Below are 20,012 nucleotides of genomic sequence, written 5' to 3' on the forward strand. Positions count from 1 at the left end.
CCAGGTAAACAGCATCTAACAGGACATGCACAGACAGCAAACTCGGCAGCAACAGGGCAAAAGCACCAGACAGAGGTAGCAGGAAAGGGCAAAAGGTGTTTCTAGAAATCTGGTTAGTTTATCCGTCCGTACAAAAAAAGGCCCTCACAGAAAGCGAGTTCATCACTTTCTTATCTTTGTTCTTCTCTATTTTTTTCATTTTATCCTTACCTCATCCTCCCAACCTATTCTCAGTACATTTTTCTGTCTCCCATCCACTTGCTTTATCTTGGTGCCTTCTTAATTGCTTGATTTTATAGTACCAAGAACAACAGGGTTTTCACAAGGACTACTGGATCTTATCGTATCAAATGATACCTAATGGACCTATTATGGAAAAAAAGATAAATCTAACACCAGTAAGCGCCGGCAAAGCAGTCAGCTAAAAAACAGTTACTGAGTATTAAGTAACTCAAGAGCTGGTGCAGAATATATTCCTGGTCAGCCATCAGATACTGTTCAAAACTGCAGCAAGATCTAAGAATGGAATACATTCTGCTAACTTCTCTGACAAAAAGTTTAAACAAGATTGCTTTAGGTAGGAACATCTGTAGTATCTTACAAACAGAAATTCACTCACATGGCATTTCACTGTGAATCCAGGCAATTTCAGCCTAAGTCCACTAGCCAGTTAGTAAAGTAGGATCTGAGGCAGAGCCACATAATCCATATAGTCAAGATTATTTTCCACATTCAAATCTCTTTACATTACTATCTGTAGCGGTGGGCAGAGTGTAACTGCTTCATGGCCACAGAACAGGTCTCCAGTTTTGCAGATTTTGACAGGAACCCGTCTGTGCTTCTATGACTAGTGGATTTTTTTCCTAACTGCAGGACTTAAAAGCCTTTATCCTGTACACTGTTGTGCAATTCCTGGGAATATTCCTGGGGCATTCCTGTCTTGATCAGTCTGAGCATGTTTGTCCGTTTTCACCTTCCCACATAGCAGGAAGCTGCAACACCAAGCTCAGCTGAATGCTTTGAAACACACCAGAATCCCTTTTAATTGGCACGCCCCAACAGAAATCCAACTGTATCATTTAATTAATGATCTTAACTCTTACAGGATTATAAAATACATCGCACACTCATTAATATTAACTTTTATTGAATGACGTGTTTCTTTCAGATTAGGCCACATACATTAGTAATGAATTTCAAAATGGTTTCTAAGTTTAACTCATTAGCAATCGTAAGAGGAAAGGAAAAACAGCACAAATAAACAAATGGTCACACAGCAAGAAATGCATGCTAGTGAACACCACCTTTCACTTGTTTAAGAAAGACCTGAAGAAAACGGCATGCATATCCTTTCAATAGAATCAGTGTGCCATTTATTCATTGCCTGGAGTCCCTGTCGGTAAGAGGAATGCCTAGCTCACTTACGGTGCTATATGAAATTAATAAAAACTGAAGACAAATCAAGAATGATTCACTTAAAACGATCATTCTGATTGAATAGGCAGGCTGTTAACGAGGGTGCCAATTAAGTGGATTCCACAGGATACTCCAATTCCAAAGCACAGAAAGAATCGTCAAAAATTCTTAGTAAAGACCATTATTATTTCAGTATTATAATGTTCAGCTGTAAGAAAGCTAATGCTAAATTTTAGCAAAAATATACAGCGTGAATTTCAGACTTCAGGGCCTAAAAGAATTCTAAGAAAACTTATTTAAAAGATGTTGACATTCACTAGGTAAGTGCTTGCAAGATTTTTTGTGGGTTTTGTTTATACTTTTAATCACGGAGGTTCAGATAATTAACAGCTAAATGAAAGTAAAAGCATATCCAAAGTCTCCTAGGCTTATAGATGAAACATTGGAATTTAAACATATGATACTCTACTTGTCCACTTGTGTCTGCAGCCTGCTGGAAATGAGTTGCAAGAGATGTCTCATCTTGGAAAACTTCATTACACTCCAAACACTTTAGACTATGTCTACAGAGTTTCGACGGATCTTCGTCTAGTGGCATAGCTGGAATGACGGGTGTGCTCGCTGGGGCCGATATTACTGTCCCAGTTATGCCAGACTGTATCTTTGTGACAGTATGCGTGCCAACTCCCACAGGGCTTTGAAGCAGAGATGTAGCAGTATTGCTTGAAGGAGATGCTATCATTTGATCTGCTGGGACTGGTTTTAAAATCAGGTGCGAGCACTGCATTACAACTCCTTTTTCCTTGTGCCCACGAGCATGGGAAAGAAGACTGCATTTATTGTAGAAAACTAAATTCTTTGTACAATGATTACATGTCACTTCGATTCGCACACTCCTCCTGTCGTAGTGCTGGGTCAGGCTCTTCTCAAGAGCAAACGAGTCGCCACACTCCAAACACTTGTAACCTCGTGTTGGTAACGTTATTCCGGCATTGGCCGGGGGACTAAGGTTCGGGATGTAAACTGGGACGGGATTGACACTACTCAGCACCTTATTGAAGGCCTCCACTACAGAACTTTGTAGAGATGACACCACCTGGACTCGAGACACTTTTTTAGAAGGCTGCGAGGCTGCTGCAGAAATTATTGCCTGCTTTATTTGTTGCTGAGGTTTTGTTAGCACTTGGCGGAGTTCAGAGGTGGTTTGAGCACCTTGAGGCAGAAGATTAAGGTTGGCAAGATGGACTGTCTTTGGCACAAGTTTAGCACTGGCAAGGCTTGATGCTGGCACCACAACAGTCTGCTGCTGTATAGCATTGGCAGCTTTTATAATGGCGCTACTGGCACTCTGCACTGAAGCAGCAGATATTACAGTGGCTTTCACTGTAGTATTGTTAGCAAGCTTCAAATTAATAACTTGTGAACCTGCTGTTTTAACTGCTGAAACAGGGAGAAAGGCAGTAGCCACAGGTTTGATAGTGACCTGTTTTGGTGCAAGTTCTGCAGATGCAACTGCATTGGTGACAACTGTGGACTGGAGAGGAGCTCTGGGAGGAGAGGAAAGCACAGCAGCAGAAGTGGGTGAGGACAGGAGAGATGTCATGGAAGTTACCATAGAAGCAGTCTGCTCCGGCTTTTTACCAGAGTCCAAATCAACTTCTGGCAACACTCTAGTAACAGTTCTCTTGATCTCCCCAGAAGAAGTCTTGATGGTTTTTATGCGAACTTTAGGGATTGCTGGTGTTGACCCTGCAGGAGAAGACGGAGACCCTTTGCTACTGTTTTCACTTGATACACTTCTGGGACTATCAGGTTGTTTGACAGATGGCTTTTTAGCACCATCAATGAGACTCTGAGATTCAGGTGATTTTTCAACAGCCCGGGGACTTTCACTCATGTCTTTTGGTAATGGAGAAGATTCTCCTGAATTAGACTGTAAATCTTTACCAGTATCCGTGGCTGCCTTTTTAGCACTCAGTGCTGCAATTGCAGCAATGCACGAAGAAAGCTTTGCTGATGACTTTGCTTTGGACTGTGTAATGCTGGCAAGATTTGTTTCGCTTTTTTCAGTACTCAGTTTTCCATCAAGTACCCTGTTTTCAAGAAGCTTCTCAGAATTGTCTTTTAGCAATTTGTCCTCTGTTTTTCGAGCTTTAAAAGGCTCATAGACACCTAAATTCATGGAGTTTGTCTCTGTCTCTCGTTTAGCAACTTTATTTTTATCTATACTACTTGAAACTGGGATTCCAGATTTAATTAAGTTCTCTCCTCCAAGTGCCTTTAGTTTTTCATATTCCTGCTGAGACACGGATCCTGCCAAGACATTTGCTCTGAAATTTGCACGCATCTCCTCTTTATCCGGGGGGTCATCCACCTCAATTTTTTCATCATCATCAAATTCTTCAGCACTTGATATCGGGCTAAACTGATTGAAAGCGGAATCCTTCAGTGTAGTCTCAGAAGCTGACCCATCATCTTTAAGCGACTTCCCTTCATCTTTACTGTAACTATCAAGAGCTGATGACGTTAGAAAGCCATTATGCAAGCCATTGCCTGTGGAATGGTGGCCATCCTTGTCCACTCCCTCAGAAGAATCAATAGTACGCACATTTTTCACAATGACACTCACACCAACATCAGATGATGATGGGGCATGAGAGTCTTCATCTGTGTGAGCATTTTGTTTTATGTGGCTTTCATGGTCATCGTGTCCAGATTCAATAGCTGCTTTTGGATCAACCATGTCTGGTATGTCAAAGGCTGCGAGAAGGTCATCGAAATCTGGGGTCTTCATATCCCCCATGGTCATGTATTTGATTGTAAGCAAATCTGTAAAAAAAAAAAAAAAAAACCAGAAAGTCACCATCTCAGTATGTGAAGCTCCAATAGCACAGTCTTACACAAAGTAAGTGTATGTTCGTATATGCCATGCAAAAAGGTGTTATTTCAGTCCTGAAGTAGTATTTTCAGACATTATACATTTCAGAACAGTGTTCCAGTACAAGTGTACAGTCAAATCATTACACCAAGAGCTGTAGTAATCAACTTCACAGACTGTAGCCTAGTCATTTCATTCTACACACAAACTTTTCTTCAGTGACTTTCTTTCTGCCCCCTCTCCTACACTCCCTCCCTACCTACTCCCACAGCCACTATGACTACAGCAAGAGCCCAGACTTCCATGAAAATAACCCGAGGCACTTGCAACTCCTCCTAAGTCTAGATTTTCCATGACATTTACATTATGAAGCTGAGACACCTTCCTGAAGATGGTAACAAATGTATTTCTACTAAGAGTTTAAGACGGTTGCACTGTTTTGTACAAAGTACATTTCTTTGTAAGAATTATGTGGGAACTGTCTCCCAGTGCTCACAAAACACTTTTTTTCAGCAATTCTTATGATCTGCTCTATCTGCACTACTCCTGACAGGTGTCTCACCTACTTTAAAGACCTCCCATAACAGAGGTGCTACAAATGTAATTTATTCCAATCATTCACGATTTTCACTATTGCATGTTTCCTGCTGCATCATCTAAATCTTTCTTGACGCAATCTGCATGAACTGCATGTGGTTCTGTTCACCTCTGCTCTTTGCCACAGCACTTTACTTCAAGACCATCGTCTCCCTTCAAACTTCTCCTGTTTAAGTGAGCCAACACCAGATCTTTAGGACTTTCTTTCCCCTCACAGGTAACATTTTCCAGATCCTGTTCTTTTTGTTCACCACTGGCCTCTATTCTGGGCTTTTTCTCTTCCAGTTCCCCAACTAAACAGGTGACTTGAAAGTGAAACTTCACACACGCTGTGTAAAAAGAAAAACTAAGTTGAGTATACTTTTAGGTTTAAATCCCACTATGACATTTGCCTTTTCCACAGACATTTCAATAATATGCAGAGGCGTGCAGGGGGAACACTTGCAGAGATCTACAAAAATCAGTTACAGAAAGCACAGAGACATTTTTTCATTCTCTTTCATAACCATGCACAGTACAATTTGCATTGTTGTGACAGAGGTGTTTTTAACGCACTTGCATCGTTCAGTAATTATCAGGCCAAAGTTAGTATTCAATGTGAAAAGATATTTAACCAAGTAAGTGTTACTGTTAGAAAGTGCCTATTTAGGAAGCCTCCTGTCTGTCCTCCTGCCTTTGTGTTGGCACTAAAGGACTGGAAAACATCACTATATCACTCAATGTTCTGTCTCCAGTATCAGCTAACACAGGCCATCAGAGAACCACCGTGTGACTAACCGCAACAGTGCTCTGTGAGCTCAGAGAAGCAGAAGGTACACGCCCCACGGCAGAAGGTCTGTTGGAAGCCACTTGCCAATGGAGATGCATCCAACAACTTCAGTAGCTCACTTCCTCCTCCTTTTAGCTCATTAGCTTGAGCTCTGGAGAGAAACTACTTGCCGACCGTTGAATTCAGATGTAACAATGCTAAGAAAAACTAATCAAAATGCATATACGCTTAAGTATATATTTTTATGCATATCACTTTCAACACGGGCAGCACAAACTGTTCCTCAGAAAGATGGAGTTTATTAAAATGGCGTAATCCCTTTGCTTGACAAAAATCTGCAAGACTTACATATTCATCAACACTGGCTACCTGAAGTCATTATGGACTCTAAGAAAGGCATCTGAGGAAAATTTCTCAAGGATACCAGAATACACAAAGCCATTTCATATAGTATTTTCAAATAAATATATAATGGTTTTGAAAACTGTTTACACAGTCCACTTAATGGTTTTGTTGCTCTGTCTAACTTATTGACTCCTTTTCATTGCACCAAGTCCTTCTTCAGAACTGAACCCAGCATGCAACTCTCTATGAAATAGGAATATACCACTGCAACTGATGAATTTACTCTCTTAATTAACTCATAATTCCTTTACTTAATGGACAATATATAGTAGCCTATCATGGTAAATGCTCCTCATCAAAACTTCACTACTTTTGTAAAGCATATGATTATAATCTATACTTATCAGACATAAGACTGTTTCATAATGCTGGTAATTCTGGTTTTATTGTGTATTCACTTCATTATAAAATTTGAAAATCCATTTATTCCACAGCAAGTTTCTAGCCCTCATGCATTTAAAACTAGTAATTAGGATATAATGAACATAAAGACTTAAGAAGAGAGACTAGACAAGTAAGCAGTACAGTTCAGCTCTCTGGCAGCATGTTCAGAAGCTAACTCATTGTGTTCAGCACACGTGGCAGTAGATGCCTCCCTATACCAAAGCAAGATGATTACCGCACTCATGCACAGTGCTGCAGACCTGGACTTCAGCCTACCCTCTGCCTGAAGGATTTCAAGATCCTGTGAAAGGGCTGCAATTGCAAAGGCAGTTATCTAATAAATGCAAAAATTCATACATATACAGTATCAAAATTACAAGGAAAGTTCATGTAAGATTGAAATGGAAAAGATTCCAGAGACCAAAGCAGATCGAATCCATGTAAAACCACACAAATAAAGCCTTAATTGACTTTTATCATGAATTGAGATACTAATTATTTGTACTCTGATTGTACATCTGTCCATGGGTGTGTTTTTACAGTTATGACACTCAATAAGAACCAGAAAGTCTTCCTAGTCTAAAACTTCCTCTAACTATACATACTGGAGTTTAATTAACATTTAGCAATAGTGTGTCATGGTTCAACGCCAGCCAGCAACTCAGCCCCACCCAGGTGCTCGCTCACTCCCCCCAGCCATGGGATGGGGGAGAGACTCGACAGGGCAGAAGTGAGAAAATTCACGGGTTGAGCTAAAGACACTTCAGCAGGTAAAGCAAAAGCTGGGCACGCAAGCAACGCAAACGCAGGAACTCATTCACCACTGCCCATGGCAGGCAGGTGCTCAGCCATCTCCAGGAGAGCCGGGCTCCCTCACGAGTACGCGTCACTTGGGCAGACGAGCGCCATCGCTCCGAACATCCCTCCCTTTTCCTCTTCCCCCAGCTTTATATGCTGAGCATGACATCATATGGCCCGGGATGTCCCTGGGGTCAGCTGGCATTAGCTGACTGTTGAATTCAGCTGTGTCCCCCCCTCCGCTGTCCCCAGCCACTCGCTGGTGGGGTGGGGTGAGAGGCAGAAAAGGCCCTGGCTCTGCGTAAGCGCTGCCCAGCAATAACATCTCTCTATTACCAACACTGTTTTCAGCAGAAATGCAAGACACAGCCCCATACTAACTACTATGAAGAAAATTAACTCCATCCCAGCCAAACCCAGCCTAAATAGCAATGAATTAAGCAAAGACCCACTTACGCAGTATTTCATCCAAGTATGTTTAAGAGCAAAACTGCACAGCAGAGGAGATACGTTTGTCCTTTACTGAGAAACTTGGTTAGGCTAGCTCCAAAACGGGGAAAATATCTCAAAAGAATTCAGAGGTCTGCAGAGCCAGGATCATAAATTTATCATTAGAGAGCACACAGCATCAAGTTGCAACTGTCTTTCAAGTGTATGCAGAAGGACCAACTCCCACGCTCTACCAGAGCATCAGAATGGAATGGTTTCTTCTACACAGGGCACCCAGAATTACTGCTGCCCTTACGAAGAATCTCTCCCACACTTCAAACCTTTAAAGCAATCTAAGTTAACAAAAAGGGATAAAAGACATCACCAGACTTGATAAACAAGTAAACAAAGGTGTAACCTGGACATTTTACTCATTTCTTCCTCACTATCCTACTATTCCCTTTTAATATTCCATATAAAAACTTTTTTTTATCTTTTCTCTCCAAAGACACACAAAGGTGTAAAAACCTAGCAGAGGGCTGCCTTTATGATGGTCTTCAGAACTGAACCGAGAAGCAGTCCACAGGGTGTGTAATCAAGGATACACATTCCTCAGCCAAAACAAGCAAAACCCTATTTAAAGAAACAACCTGCAAGACCCTCACCTCCTCAAACATATTTGTCCAAATTATTATTTTTTTTTTTTAGTTTCTAAATAGTATAAACAAAATCCACCTCTCAACATGGGAATGCTAACTTGAAGTATGTATTACGAAGAACAATGGACAGGTGATATAATAAATGAAATGCCTCTAATTATGTGGGTACTCACACTGACAGTCAGTTTCTGGATTTATCAACTCTGTCCAAAGTACTATTTCATTTTCAGATGACAGTCTCCCTTTGTAACATTCCTTTTCCTTCCCGTGGACTAGTTCCATTTCCTGTCTCTCCCACCTGGCTGGCTCCTGCTGTTTACCAGGAGAACGCCAGGAAAAGTGTATCATTTCTGTTGTAAGATTTGCAACCTTGAGGGTGCTTGAATTACTCGAGAAAAGTTATTAAAGAAAATCAGTTTCTTAAAAAATTCAAGCGTTACTTTGCTTATTGATTATTCAATGATAAAAGTAAGTAAAAAGAAAAAAAAAATCTGGATATGGCCAACAGGAATTACACAGCTAGAGAGCCACGGAGCAGTGAGGTGCGATGCTTCTGGGTTCTGCTTTTACGATGGTGGGTGGTGACAGGACTTCTGGGAAGATACCACCGAGTCTTAAAAACCTAAGATAGCGGACTCTGAGTATACTTACTTCCTGGTTTCCATTTACCTCTTCGGTGACAGTGTCTAGCCCTATGCGTGCACCAATACCTTACTGAAGTGTAAGGTGTGAATTAAGTTCTGGAAGATAAACCAAGACTGTTTTGTGTTCATGCTTCGTTCAGAGCATGTGTGCGTGACCACCAACATTCTTCTTTCTTTGGAAATGCATCTCCTGAAATAAGTGCTCTGTATGAACAGCGTGAAGAAAACGGCACAGGCTTTAGCCAAAGGAAGATACCCCTTGACTGTTCCACTGTCTTACTCTTCCCAGTTAGCCTTTTCAGTCCAGTTCATCTGGTAACACATCACAGTGAAGTAATGTGTTACCCACGCTTGGGTAATTATGTCAAAGCAAGAACCAGTCCATGAGAACTCTCTACTGACAGTGGAAGAAGCAAGCAGGACAAGAATTTGACGCTACACCCATGAGAAACAGATAAATTCTGGTAAACCTTTTTGAGCCTTCCTATCCTGGCTGTTAAGATGGAAAGCCTAAGGGTGTATTCGAATATTTTAAAGGGCTGATCTCCAGAAAAAGGGGAGAACATCTGCAAGACGTCGTGCATCTGGGAGCTTCTGTCCTATTACCAGGGATTCCAGAGTCCATTTTAAAATACTGCTTTCTTACAGCAACTATTCGTGTAAATGTGAGGAAGGCTCAAAAATACAATGACATAAATATCAACCAAATAAATATCAGGGCTTAGAAGTAAATAGCTGCTTCTGAAGGATTAATTAAGGTAGTTTTGTTTTACTACATGGAATTTTTGTCACTCCTCAAGCCCTGTATCTATACCCATCTCAGGTGAGGGGACTCTAGCCCTACGGGGAAAAACAAACCAACCTACCCTTTCGTGTACTCTGCCAAGATCGGGGTGGAACAGAGAAACACACAGCAGAAAACGTTTTTTCTCACTTTCTAAATAGGATTTATCTTGCAGCTTGGGCTTTACGACAGCTGCAGGGGGGCACAGTATTCTCCACAAGAAAGACCAAGGTGTCTATAAATTCGGGCTGAAATTAAGAAGTACTTTTTGGTGTAAAGCTAAGCAATTGTAAACACTCAAAACAGAGTGATTCTGGGGAAGTTCAACACCCTAGTAAAGACAAGAAAACAGAATCAACTGGCAGCTCCCAGACAGGTTGTATCTCCAAACCACTCAAAACTCTGATTTTTGTCTGCCAGGTACAAGAATAACTTCAAGCTTTCCAGGCCTAGCAATGACAAATAACCCCCCCTCCCTTTCCAGTATTTTTCCAATTAATATTCTCTACACATTAAAGCTTCTAACTATCCTTTCTGGATCAAAAGCATGGTCTTAAAGGATCAATTTTTATTCTTTTATTTCATCATTAACCTTTAAAGAACTGACCAATTTTTCCTCCTTGATACTCACCCTCCTGCATCCAAATCTTCACTGCTCAATTACAAGCCTAGTGACTCTATGCAATTGCTGTAACTGTCTGTACTAGCCCCACCATCTCCACCATATTAAATTGCTACCAATTCAACTCCCACATAACTGTCTATGCTTACAGTACGTAACTCCATGTTTCTGTTCAAACCACTACTCGATTCAAGCTTCCCTCAGCAGCAAGTCCGTTTATTATTTAGGAAAAAAAACAACTTTAGTTTTCATCTCGTGACTACATTCCTTTACCTTCCTTAAACTCTTCCTATAGTTTTTACCTCCATTTTTACTATGTACAGTTGTGGACTGTTCACTCTCTAGGGCAGAGGCCTTTTCTTTTGTATGTTCTTCAAAGAAAATCTGTGTCCTTCTCAATACTGTGAAAATAAGAACATTTAAGGTACCATTTTTCAGTGTCTAGCACATGCTGACGTCTTGATTCTAGAAGTATACTTCTGGTATAACCATATATAACAACTATTCTGTTATACTTAGACTGGTATAAATTTCCAGTTAGACATACTATTCCAGAACAAAATTCTGATAATCTGGTATAATTACTCCACTTCAAACATGAGTAACGATGCCTAAATAACACCATGCTCATTCTGTAACAAAATGCCTACACAGGGAATAATACCAGCCTAACCAGCATAGAAGTGTATTTTTTTTTTTTTGTTTCTGTATTGTTATGCCAAGAAATTTCATCAAGAAGAGAAGACTTAAGTGATTCAATCAGAATTACAGTAATATGTGTCCTAACATTAGGCAAACATCAACCTAATACACAAGTTATGAGTTCATTAGTTAATCGATATCTATTAGTAACTATGACTGACTAACACTTCTGATTATTTACTTCGAAAGTTAAGTATCTGAAAGAAAGACGAAAGCGATATGCTAATTCAACCACCAAACCTTCTTCAGGAAATGAGAACCACATCTCAAATCACAACTTGGTGTGGTTTGAAATACTCAGCAGGCAAGTAGGATACGCAGGAGGCCACTTTCACCACAATCAGCAACGTCTATCACACTCACATAAAATACAAGTTCCTTTTTGCTTATCAAAGGTCCCATGACTTGTTATTGTTGCAAACCTCAGACAGATTCCTGCTTCGTCGTGCTTCCAGAAATATAACTTTCATAATAGGCAGCATTTTGATTTCTTAGGATAAAGGTTTCATTTATCATCCACAGGACCAATAAGGTCATGCTAGTCCTTATGTAAACATCTTTGTGAAGTATGGGGTGTTTTCCAGTTAAAATTTGTACCAAGCAATCTGCTACTTCAACATTATACACTGTAGCTAACTGCTTAACACACACACAAAAATAATAATAATCCACCTTGTCTCCATGCTCAAGCCTCAAAGAGTAAGAGAAAACTGAATTTGCAGTTCTGGTTCTCTAAGAGCACGTTCTACCAATTTTCTTCCTCCCTCCTTCCCCTCAAAAAAGCTCTGGAGGGTATTAGCCCAGTATTTCAAGCACTAACTATTTTTTTTTTTTTTTAATACTCAATGCAGTATCCTTGCTGCTGACAGTTTCAGAAAAATTTCAAGATTTATTCTTTACTAGCCCAAAAAAGTTTTCAACAGGCATTTCACAGAATCTCAGAATAGCTGAGGTTGAAAGGGACTTCTGGAACTCCAACTTCTCCGCTCAAAGCAGGGTCAGCTATAGTGGGACCCGCAGGACACTGTCCAATCAGGTTTTGAGTATTTCCAACAATGGAGATCCCAAAACCCCTCAAGGCAACAGGTTCTACCATTTCAGCACCCTCACATTAAAAAAAGATTTAAATCGTTAATCAGCATTAAGACCTACTCACGTTGACTTGCCTTACCGGCCGCTTGTGACAGTATCTAAATGCATTTTTGGAGTGTACCACCCAACAGAAGCAACCTGAGGAAGCTTATCAAATCACTGCCCATACACTGCTGATGCAGAGCACAATCCCAGCTCAGGTGTGGTCAGGGAGAACATTCTGGAATTGGGACAGGGTATGAAGCTACACAAAGCTCAGCCAGTGACTGTGATTTATAAGGCTGTCTCTGCGGCCTGTTGCTACAGCAGGCGACACCAGTTCACATTACTTCCACGCGAGCTGTACGATTAAGACGTTATAAACAAATCTGGAGGCTGTAAGGAAGAAAAAAAACTCGAATGCCAGCCTTTCTCAACTATTAATCTGAAATGGTGTTCAGAATCATATACAAAACACGGTATTATTTTAGAATAATTGCTAAAATATTTACAAAACGAAACAAAAATTATTTAACAGACCCATTGCCCCACTCATTCTACTTTTATTCATCTAGTCCTAGAATACCACAGGAGCCTGTTAATCCACACACTGGCTGCAAGAGTTGTTTTAAACTAGCAAACACTGAAAACAAACAAGCAATAAAACAACCAAAGTCAATGCATTACCAAGCGTATCCTGTTGATTTGAATAAAAGTGCAGTTTGTTTGTAATTGTTTACAGTATTTTTAACTTTTCAATTTGGGAGTGTCCTCCATACAAATTTTGGAAATTCAAAAATCACATACACCAGCAATGAAAACAGTGGTAGCAAATTACATTTAGGATGGCAGAAGATGGAAGTCATGGGAAAAATCACAAAGATACTGACTGGCACTTGCATGATGTTCACGGTGTATTGCTATAACCTGGCACAGATACAAACCTACAGTGCATGTGTATGCACATCGCCTTTTACTGGTAAACAAAATAATTCGGGAGTCCCTGGAGGCCAGGAGGATGATACTTATCTCCACGCACAGAATGCAGATGCAGTTGCAGCCAGGCTAAAGCGGAAGAATTTTTGTTGCCTTGTTTGCTGTTAATTCGTAGAGGCACAACTTTTTCCAATTGGTTTGCCCATGGATTCAGGCTAAGAGCCTCAGGAATACAACAAGACCTCTGCAGAGGAGTCTCTCATTCAGTCTTTAATGTGAGGTACAGCAAAGTGCTCTTTGTGCTGATCGCTTAGCTGAGTTTTGCAAGTACGGATTACCAAGCCACGTCAAACCAACAAGTAAGATATCCCCCAAAGGAGCCTGAGTTGTTTTACAACCGTAAGCATTCTACCACCATTTTCGAAACATATCCATCCCTGTAACTCATCATAAAAGAGCAAGTAATTGTCTTTGTCCTCTTTTCTACTATATCCTGCATCTGATACTGGAGCCTTCTTATCTGACCTGTTAAGAACTGAGCCCTTTATTAAGTAAAGGCAGTTCTTGAGAATTTGTCGTCTTAAGCAAATCTCCAGAGGGTTTTTTTGACAGCCTGGATAGAATTACTTGCAGTTCACGACTCCTCAGAAGCCTCATCTTGTAGTCTTAACTCCTCCATTTCTGAACTTTCTTATTTTACTGCAAAATGGGTATCTCGAGTTCTCTCTGGGTGGGAGAAAACAGGAAGGGAAAGAGAAGGGCTCTCTTCCGAAGTCTGTCCATTTCCTCTTCTCACACTACCACTGAACTACCTCTAGCGTAGTTTAAAGAGAACCACATGCAACCGCTTTGAAGTTCACTATTACCAGCCTTTGGCAGGCAAAAAGAACACGGGTATTTCAACACATGAGCACGGTATCTCCTCTCCCACACCAAACGCAGCTGAGCACGCCATCTCTATCCACAGTTGGCCAAATGAGAACTACCTATATTTATCGAGAGATCCAGCTAAGGTTTTGAGCCTAGCAACTTCCTGAATTTCTCCTAAAATGGAGGTGAATTCATGAAAAGCAGGTAAATCCCCGTATCGTTCTTTTTGCACTCTATTTAAAAATGAATCTTAAAAATGGCTTCATTTCGTCGTTCTGTACGTAAAATGGGCTGGGATAGTAACATGAATAGTTTGGACGTACAACAATAATGAATAAAATTCTGAGATTCCCAATTTAATGCAGATTTGAATCGCATTCTAAATGACACTTGCTTCCTGCCTACTTCCTTCAACGGTCTTTTTTAGAAGTAGATAGTAATTCTTGCTCAGGAGCAGCGTGACGCAGCTGCAGCCGATCTCGGTGGGAGCACGCCAAGCTGGGCAGGGCCCGCCTGGGCAACACTAGCAACAAACAGGCCCTGGAACATCAGGGTCAAGTTTTGGGGTTTTTTTAAACAGGTATTCCCAGCGATCTGTATGCATATTTATATTTTAACACACATTCATACTTCTAAGAAAACCAAAGTTATTTAATTCATTCAAAAGAGGCTTGGAACTTGATAAATCATCACCCTTATTCTCAAGATCAAATACCTGAGACAAGCCTCAATGAAAAATGAGATCATTCACGACTGCTGATACGGAGGACCAACCCTCCAGCATTAAGCAGCATTTTCTGCTGGAAAGCTGGCCTACATGCAAAATCAGAATCTCCTGGTGAAGAGCATTTACAAATATTATTAGACTGAAAAAAAATTAAAACTCACCAAGAACACAGCGGACTCCAGCATCTATTCAGGTTTCTCATCTTACAGCCTACAAAAATCCCTGCAAACTCAAAACCTCCTTTGCTAAAAATAAAAATTCGTAGTACAGATCATGTTCAAAAATACAAACAAAAGAGATACACTGAATTGTGTGGCAATTCAAGAACTCACAATTTTAAAACTGCTTACTATTCTGGGAGAAAGGAGAAAAAAAAAAATCTAAAAGGTGCTCTCATGTAACATATGAATTTTAGCTGACACTTGGAAAAGAACATGCAGCAGCAGCAATAGATACTATTCCTATCATGCAACAAGAATTCATGTTTGCAAGCATAATTTTGCTACAGATGTCTATAGTCAAATATAGAACCTCTGCATCCAAGTCATGAAAAATACGAACAGAAATCAGCACAGTGTTCTGTTAGGCATTTTGCTCCACCACACAGGCTATTTACTGCCCTATCAAATCTCAGAAACCACACGTTGTAGCTGTATTAAAACCCACAAAACCATAATTTCAGGCTAAACATTATCACACTATTTTCACTTTTTTATAATTAATATCTAGATGCCTTACATAATCTACTGCAGTCAGAAATAAAAAGGTTCCCCTGTATTGTCACTCTCTGATGCAGGCACCCTGCCTATCATCAGCCACCATACAACTTACCCAATATCCACAACATCTCAAGGCTTTTAAGACTGTCTACTTTATTTTGCTGAGCACAGAGGAAAAGACCCTCGTTTCACACTAGAATAGAACGTTTTCAGTGTCCTGCCTCCATATTTATCTTGATTGTAGACTACCAAACCAGGTAACGCAGCCAGAAGTGGTCAGATTTTAAAAAAAATCATACTGGTTAAGATTCTAGAGTTGCTGATTTCCTGTTATAGGAAGTAACAGTTCTAGCAAAAGAATCCCCAAGGCAAAATGTTTAGTGTTCCAATGTGTAAGCTCTAACAGCCTTTGTTCTTCCCTTTGCTACATTCATTACTCCCCCTCTCCCTCTCTGAATCCTTCAGCTTTAACTGTAAGAATCAAATGCCAGCTCAAATCTAAATACACATTTATTTTTTAGATGAGAGAGAAGAAAAAAAAAAAATCCTATCCATTATCCATTGCTTTGAGTTAAAAGTAGTCATCCCTCAGGAGCTGATGCACTGCCCATCCGGTTTCCTATTCTTATTTCATTACTGCACAATATTATAATTCATGCCACTAATAACCCACTGGAGCTCCATCAGACCTCTAAAATACATCTTTCCACTTGGCTGCTGCAAAATCCTCCCTGGGTTACAACAGTTTAAGAAACACCAGACATACTGTTTATTTTATACTTTTTTTTTTTTTTTTTTTTTTTTTACTGTGTAGGCTATATTAAGTACATGTTTTAACACTGAAGACTTTAATTCAGTAGTAAGTATCCAGTTACTCAGATATGGCCAAACAAGCAACCTTTAAATAATTAGACAGCAAATTCTGAATGTGTAATGCTGTAATACAACACAGAACAGTTCACTGCCATGTGGCCCACGATTTATGATTGTCACTCAGAGGCCTATTCCATATCAGTACATTGTGAAAAAATGTATAACTGGATATAAGATATTTCAATGAAAGTACTGTATTCAGCCAAGATACCAGTAAGTCTTTACAAATAATAGTTTTAATCCTATTAAAACTGGAGGACGTTAATAGCGTTTCTTTAGTAACACTGAAACAATTGTCTCCTTACTAACGTGCCAAGTGTGCAAGCAGGAGCCAGATTTACTTTTCACATACATGTAACTTCATGCTATTGTTATATTCACACCCAAAACACCACATCTCACCTTGTGAACCTTGACCTTTGAAAGATTTTTTTTAGCCAATGCTCAGTTACTGCCACAGATGCATTACCTCTGCAAATATGAAAGGGTTAAAGGCAGCCCCAATCAATAGGCCTACAAGGAGAGAAAGAAAAAAAAAAAAAAAAAAAAAAAAAAGGGAAAACGAGTATGCCTTACAGCATCTTTGCAATGCTTTTATGCACAATTCTACAACAATATTGTTTCCTTTTGGCCTTACAGAAAAGGCACAGCAACCCCCCCACCCCCCCTTAACATCTCCTAAAGAAGAAAAACCACAAGACAGCACCCTGTAAATAAAACAGCATGCAAAGCAGCATTCTTCAGTTGCAAGCATAACTACAATTACAAATCATTCAATCAATTTTATTTAGTTTAGTTTTAAAATAGACTGCATAACCAGTGTCCCACCCTTGCAAAGCAAAAATATTTTAATAAGGGTCATAAATCTCAGCTCTTGCCCATTCCTTAAGCATAAAAAGGCACGAAAAGCCAAAGTAATCTCAGTTACTGCAAATATGTACATTTATATACAGAATCCTTTATGACTATATTAGCCACATACCAGTGCTGTGTGTCTAAAGTGTGCATTCACATACTGTTTTGGGATGGTATCTTTCTGCAAGCTCCTCTGCTTTTGGCTGCCATGAAGGGAGGAAGCTATCCCACTGTAGTAGCTCAGTGACTGCATTGTGTTCAGGAGCTGATCTGCCTCAAACCAGTTCCAGCCGGTTCTGGTCACCCTACATAAAAAGCTATGGCAACCCTCGCTGAGTTGCCAACAAGTCCCTGAAAATCGCCGGGGCTCTTTTTTCTGTGGTGGTGGGGACGGCTGCAGCCCTGTCCCCCGGCTCCCCTCGTGCCCGGCCCACGCAGCCCCCTTGCTCCCCAGTGCCGCCCCACACGCTCCCTTCCTCTCCTCCCCCACTTACCTCCCACAACCTGGCTGAAAGCTGTGAGTGTGTGCGTGCCTGTCTGTAGCTAACAAAGAGACCGCAATAAAAATCCTCATAGGATCTCTCTTGCAGCACCAGGCAGGCTCGGCCACAGCCCTGGGAGACAGACTGCTAACCGAGGGCTGCTCCCCCTCTCTGCTCCCCACAGCACAAGGGGTGGCTGCTGCTCAACGTCACATCTGCCCCTCATGCCCACGGCCGTGGGGCGGCCGATCAGGGGCTTCTCCCGCCTGCCCTCCCCACTCCTCGCTGCACCTGGGGCCGCGCAAGCGGCATTTTCCCTGCTCTGCACAGCGTTACTACAGCGATTACCCACACACGCACCTCCCTCCCCTCAAGAAATCCATTTCCGCAGCAGCGAGATGCCTGCAAAATAGTTCTTTTGCCCCCTCCTCGCAACACTGCGTTGGCTGCTGAGCTTATTTTTTTTTCCGCGCCCCCCCCCCCCCCCCCCCCCCCTTCCTTTCGCTATTCAACCACCCCTGAGGCACGGAAAGCAGCAAGCTGCAGCCCCGCGCCTGGCCGGCCCCCCCGCCTGCCCACGCCCGCGGCTGCGGGGGAGGCCCGGACACGGCGCTGCGCAGCCGGCGCGGCTCCCACCCGCCCAAGATGGCCGCTGCCGAGTGCCGCCGCCGGCCCGGCCCCGCGGCGCCCGCCGGGGCGATGCCCGAGCAAGGTCACGGCTCCCCGCGGAGCCGGGAGTCCCGCCAGGGCAGGGCCGGGCGCCCGCCTCTGCCCGGGGCAGCGCCGCTGCTAGCCCGCTTTTCCCCTGCCACCCAGGGCCTTCCTGCTGCGTGGCTGACGGTCACCCCCAATCGAGACGTTATTCACCCCGCTCCTCTTTTGGCTACTCACCCTTGCACTGGTAAAACCAGTAACTACCTCCGCCTACGCGCCAAGCCCCATCCTCTCCGGGGTCTGCCGTGAGATGGCTCTTCGGCGAGGCTTCCCTCCAAGCCGGCTGCCACGCCAGGCTACACCAACCAGCCCCTCAGCTCTGCGGGCTGCACCTGTAACTGTTAGCAGAGGTCTCGGGCACAACCCTTCACCCCCCCCTTCCCCTGCGGAGACAGCTGAGATCTGGCACTTTCTCCACATCCCTCATCCCCACCCCATTCTGGGGAAAACGACCATCTTCTTCCGCTGTCTTCCCCGCACGGGCGGCGGCAGCCGGCCCTCCCTCAGCCCCTCAGCCCGGGCAGGCTGCTCCCGCCTCTGCGGGCCGCCGCGGCCCCGGGCATCTGGCGGCCGGACCGCGGCCCCCTCAGCGCGGCGCCCGCGCCCCCCCCCCGCCGCCGCCGGGCCCGCCGGCCGCCCGGCCCGGGGTCGGCCCCGCCGGAGCCGGGCCCAGCCGAGCGGCGCGGCCCCCGCTCCGCGCGAGGGGGACGCCTGGGGAGGGGAGGCCGCGGCCGCCCGGGCGGCGGGGCGGGCGCCCGAGCGGGGGAAGCGGCCGCGGCCGAGCGACACCCCCACCCCCCCCGCTCCTCCCTCCCCCCCCCCCCACACGGAGCTCCGGCCGCGGGTCCCCGGCGGCCGCCGCCCTCGCGGCGCCCCGGCCCCGGGCAGGCCGGGCAGGCCGCTCCGCCGCCGCGCGGCCTGCGCGCAGGCGAGGCGGGAGCCGGGCCGCGGCCAGCCGACCCCCACCCCATGCAAACGGAGCGCCCCCGCGCAAACACACCTGCTGCGGCCCGGGCGCGGCGGCTCCGGGCGGCCCCGGCTAGGGCCCGCGCTGCCCCGGCCGCCCGCCGAGCGGCCTGGCTAAGAGATGGTGGAACATAATGGCAGGGAGGCTCTGCCGGGACTGAGGAGAAGGCGGGGGTGGGGGTGCCTCGGCTTGCACAGATGGGGGAGACGCTCCCGTGTGATTCCGTGTGAAACGGCTCCCTGGAGTGTGCCGGGGGCGGGGAGGGCTGCCGCTGCCTCCGAGCGCGCCGCGGGCGGGCGCCGGGGCCGGGCGGGTCGCGGCCTCCCCGCTGCCCCGGGGAGGGGGGCTCCCCGCGCCGCCGCCGAGCCCCCGCGGCCGGGGAGCGCCGCCCCGACGGGCACCGAGCGGCGCCGGCTCGCGGCCCCGCGGCAGGCACGGGGGCGAGGCCCGCTCCGCCGGCCGCGCTGCCCCCCCGAGCAGGGGTCCCCGCTCCGCGCCAGGCCTGGCCGGGCCGCGGGGGCGGATCTGCCGCCCGCGGTGCGGCTCCCGGCCAACAAAGGCCCGGGGGAACGGCCCGCTGCGGCCTCGCCCGTTCGGGCCGCTTCACCGGCGCGGCTGGGCCGCACGGCTCCGCGCCGCCGAAAGATCACAGCCCAGCGCCGCGGCCTGCGCGGCTGCCACCGCGCCTCACGCACAGATTAGCATGGAATT

The 20,012-nt window shown here is 44.5% G+C and overlaps 1 protein-coding gene across 9 annotated transcripts in view; it reads right to left on the minus strand.

Moving 5' to 3' along the window:
* The window catches only part of ZNF532 (zinc finger protein 532), a 49,691-nt gene extending 30,088 nt beyond the window's left edge, over positions 1-19,603 (minus strand). Inside the window, exons 1-5 of one of the 9 annotated variants that reach the window (XM_042804474.1) lie at positions 19,335-19,445; positions 18,512-18,672; positions 17,266-17,470; positions 16,686-16,796; positions 1,886-4,245 (exon numbers count right to left, since the gene is read on the minus strand). In XM_042804474.1, coding sequence (XP_042660408.1) covers positions 1,886-4,225 — 2,340 coding nt within the window. In that variant the 5' untranslated portion in view covers positions 4,226-4,245; positions 16,686-16,796; positions 17,266-17,470; positions 18,512-18,672; positions 19,335-19,445. Of the gene's footprint in view, positions 1-1,885; positions 4,246-16,685; positions 16,797-17,265; positions 17,471-18,511; positions 18,923-19,334 lie in introns of those variants that run through there. The other 8 variants (XM_033009208.2, XM_033009205.2, XM_033009203.2 and 5 more) reach the window with 8 other exon arrangements.
* Between the last annotated feature and the right edge of the window lie 409 nt (positions 19,604-20,012).

This window comes from Tyto alba, unplaced genomic scaffold, assembly GCF_018691265.1.
Source record: "Tyto alba isolate M040663 unplaced genomic scaffold, T.alba_DEE_v4.0 Super-Scaffold_42, whole genome shotgun sequence".
Lineage (NCBI taxonomy): Eukaryota > Metazoa > Chordata > Aves > Strigiformes > Tytonidae > Tyto > Tyto alba.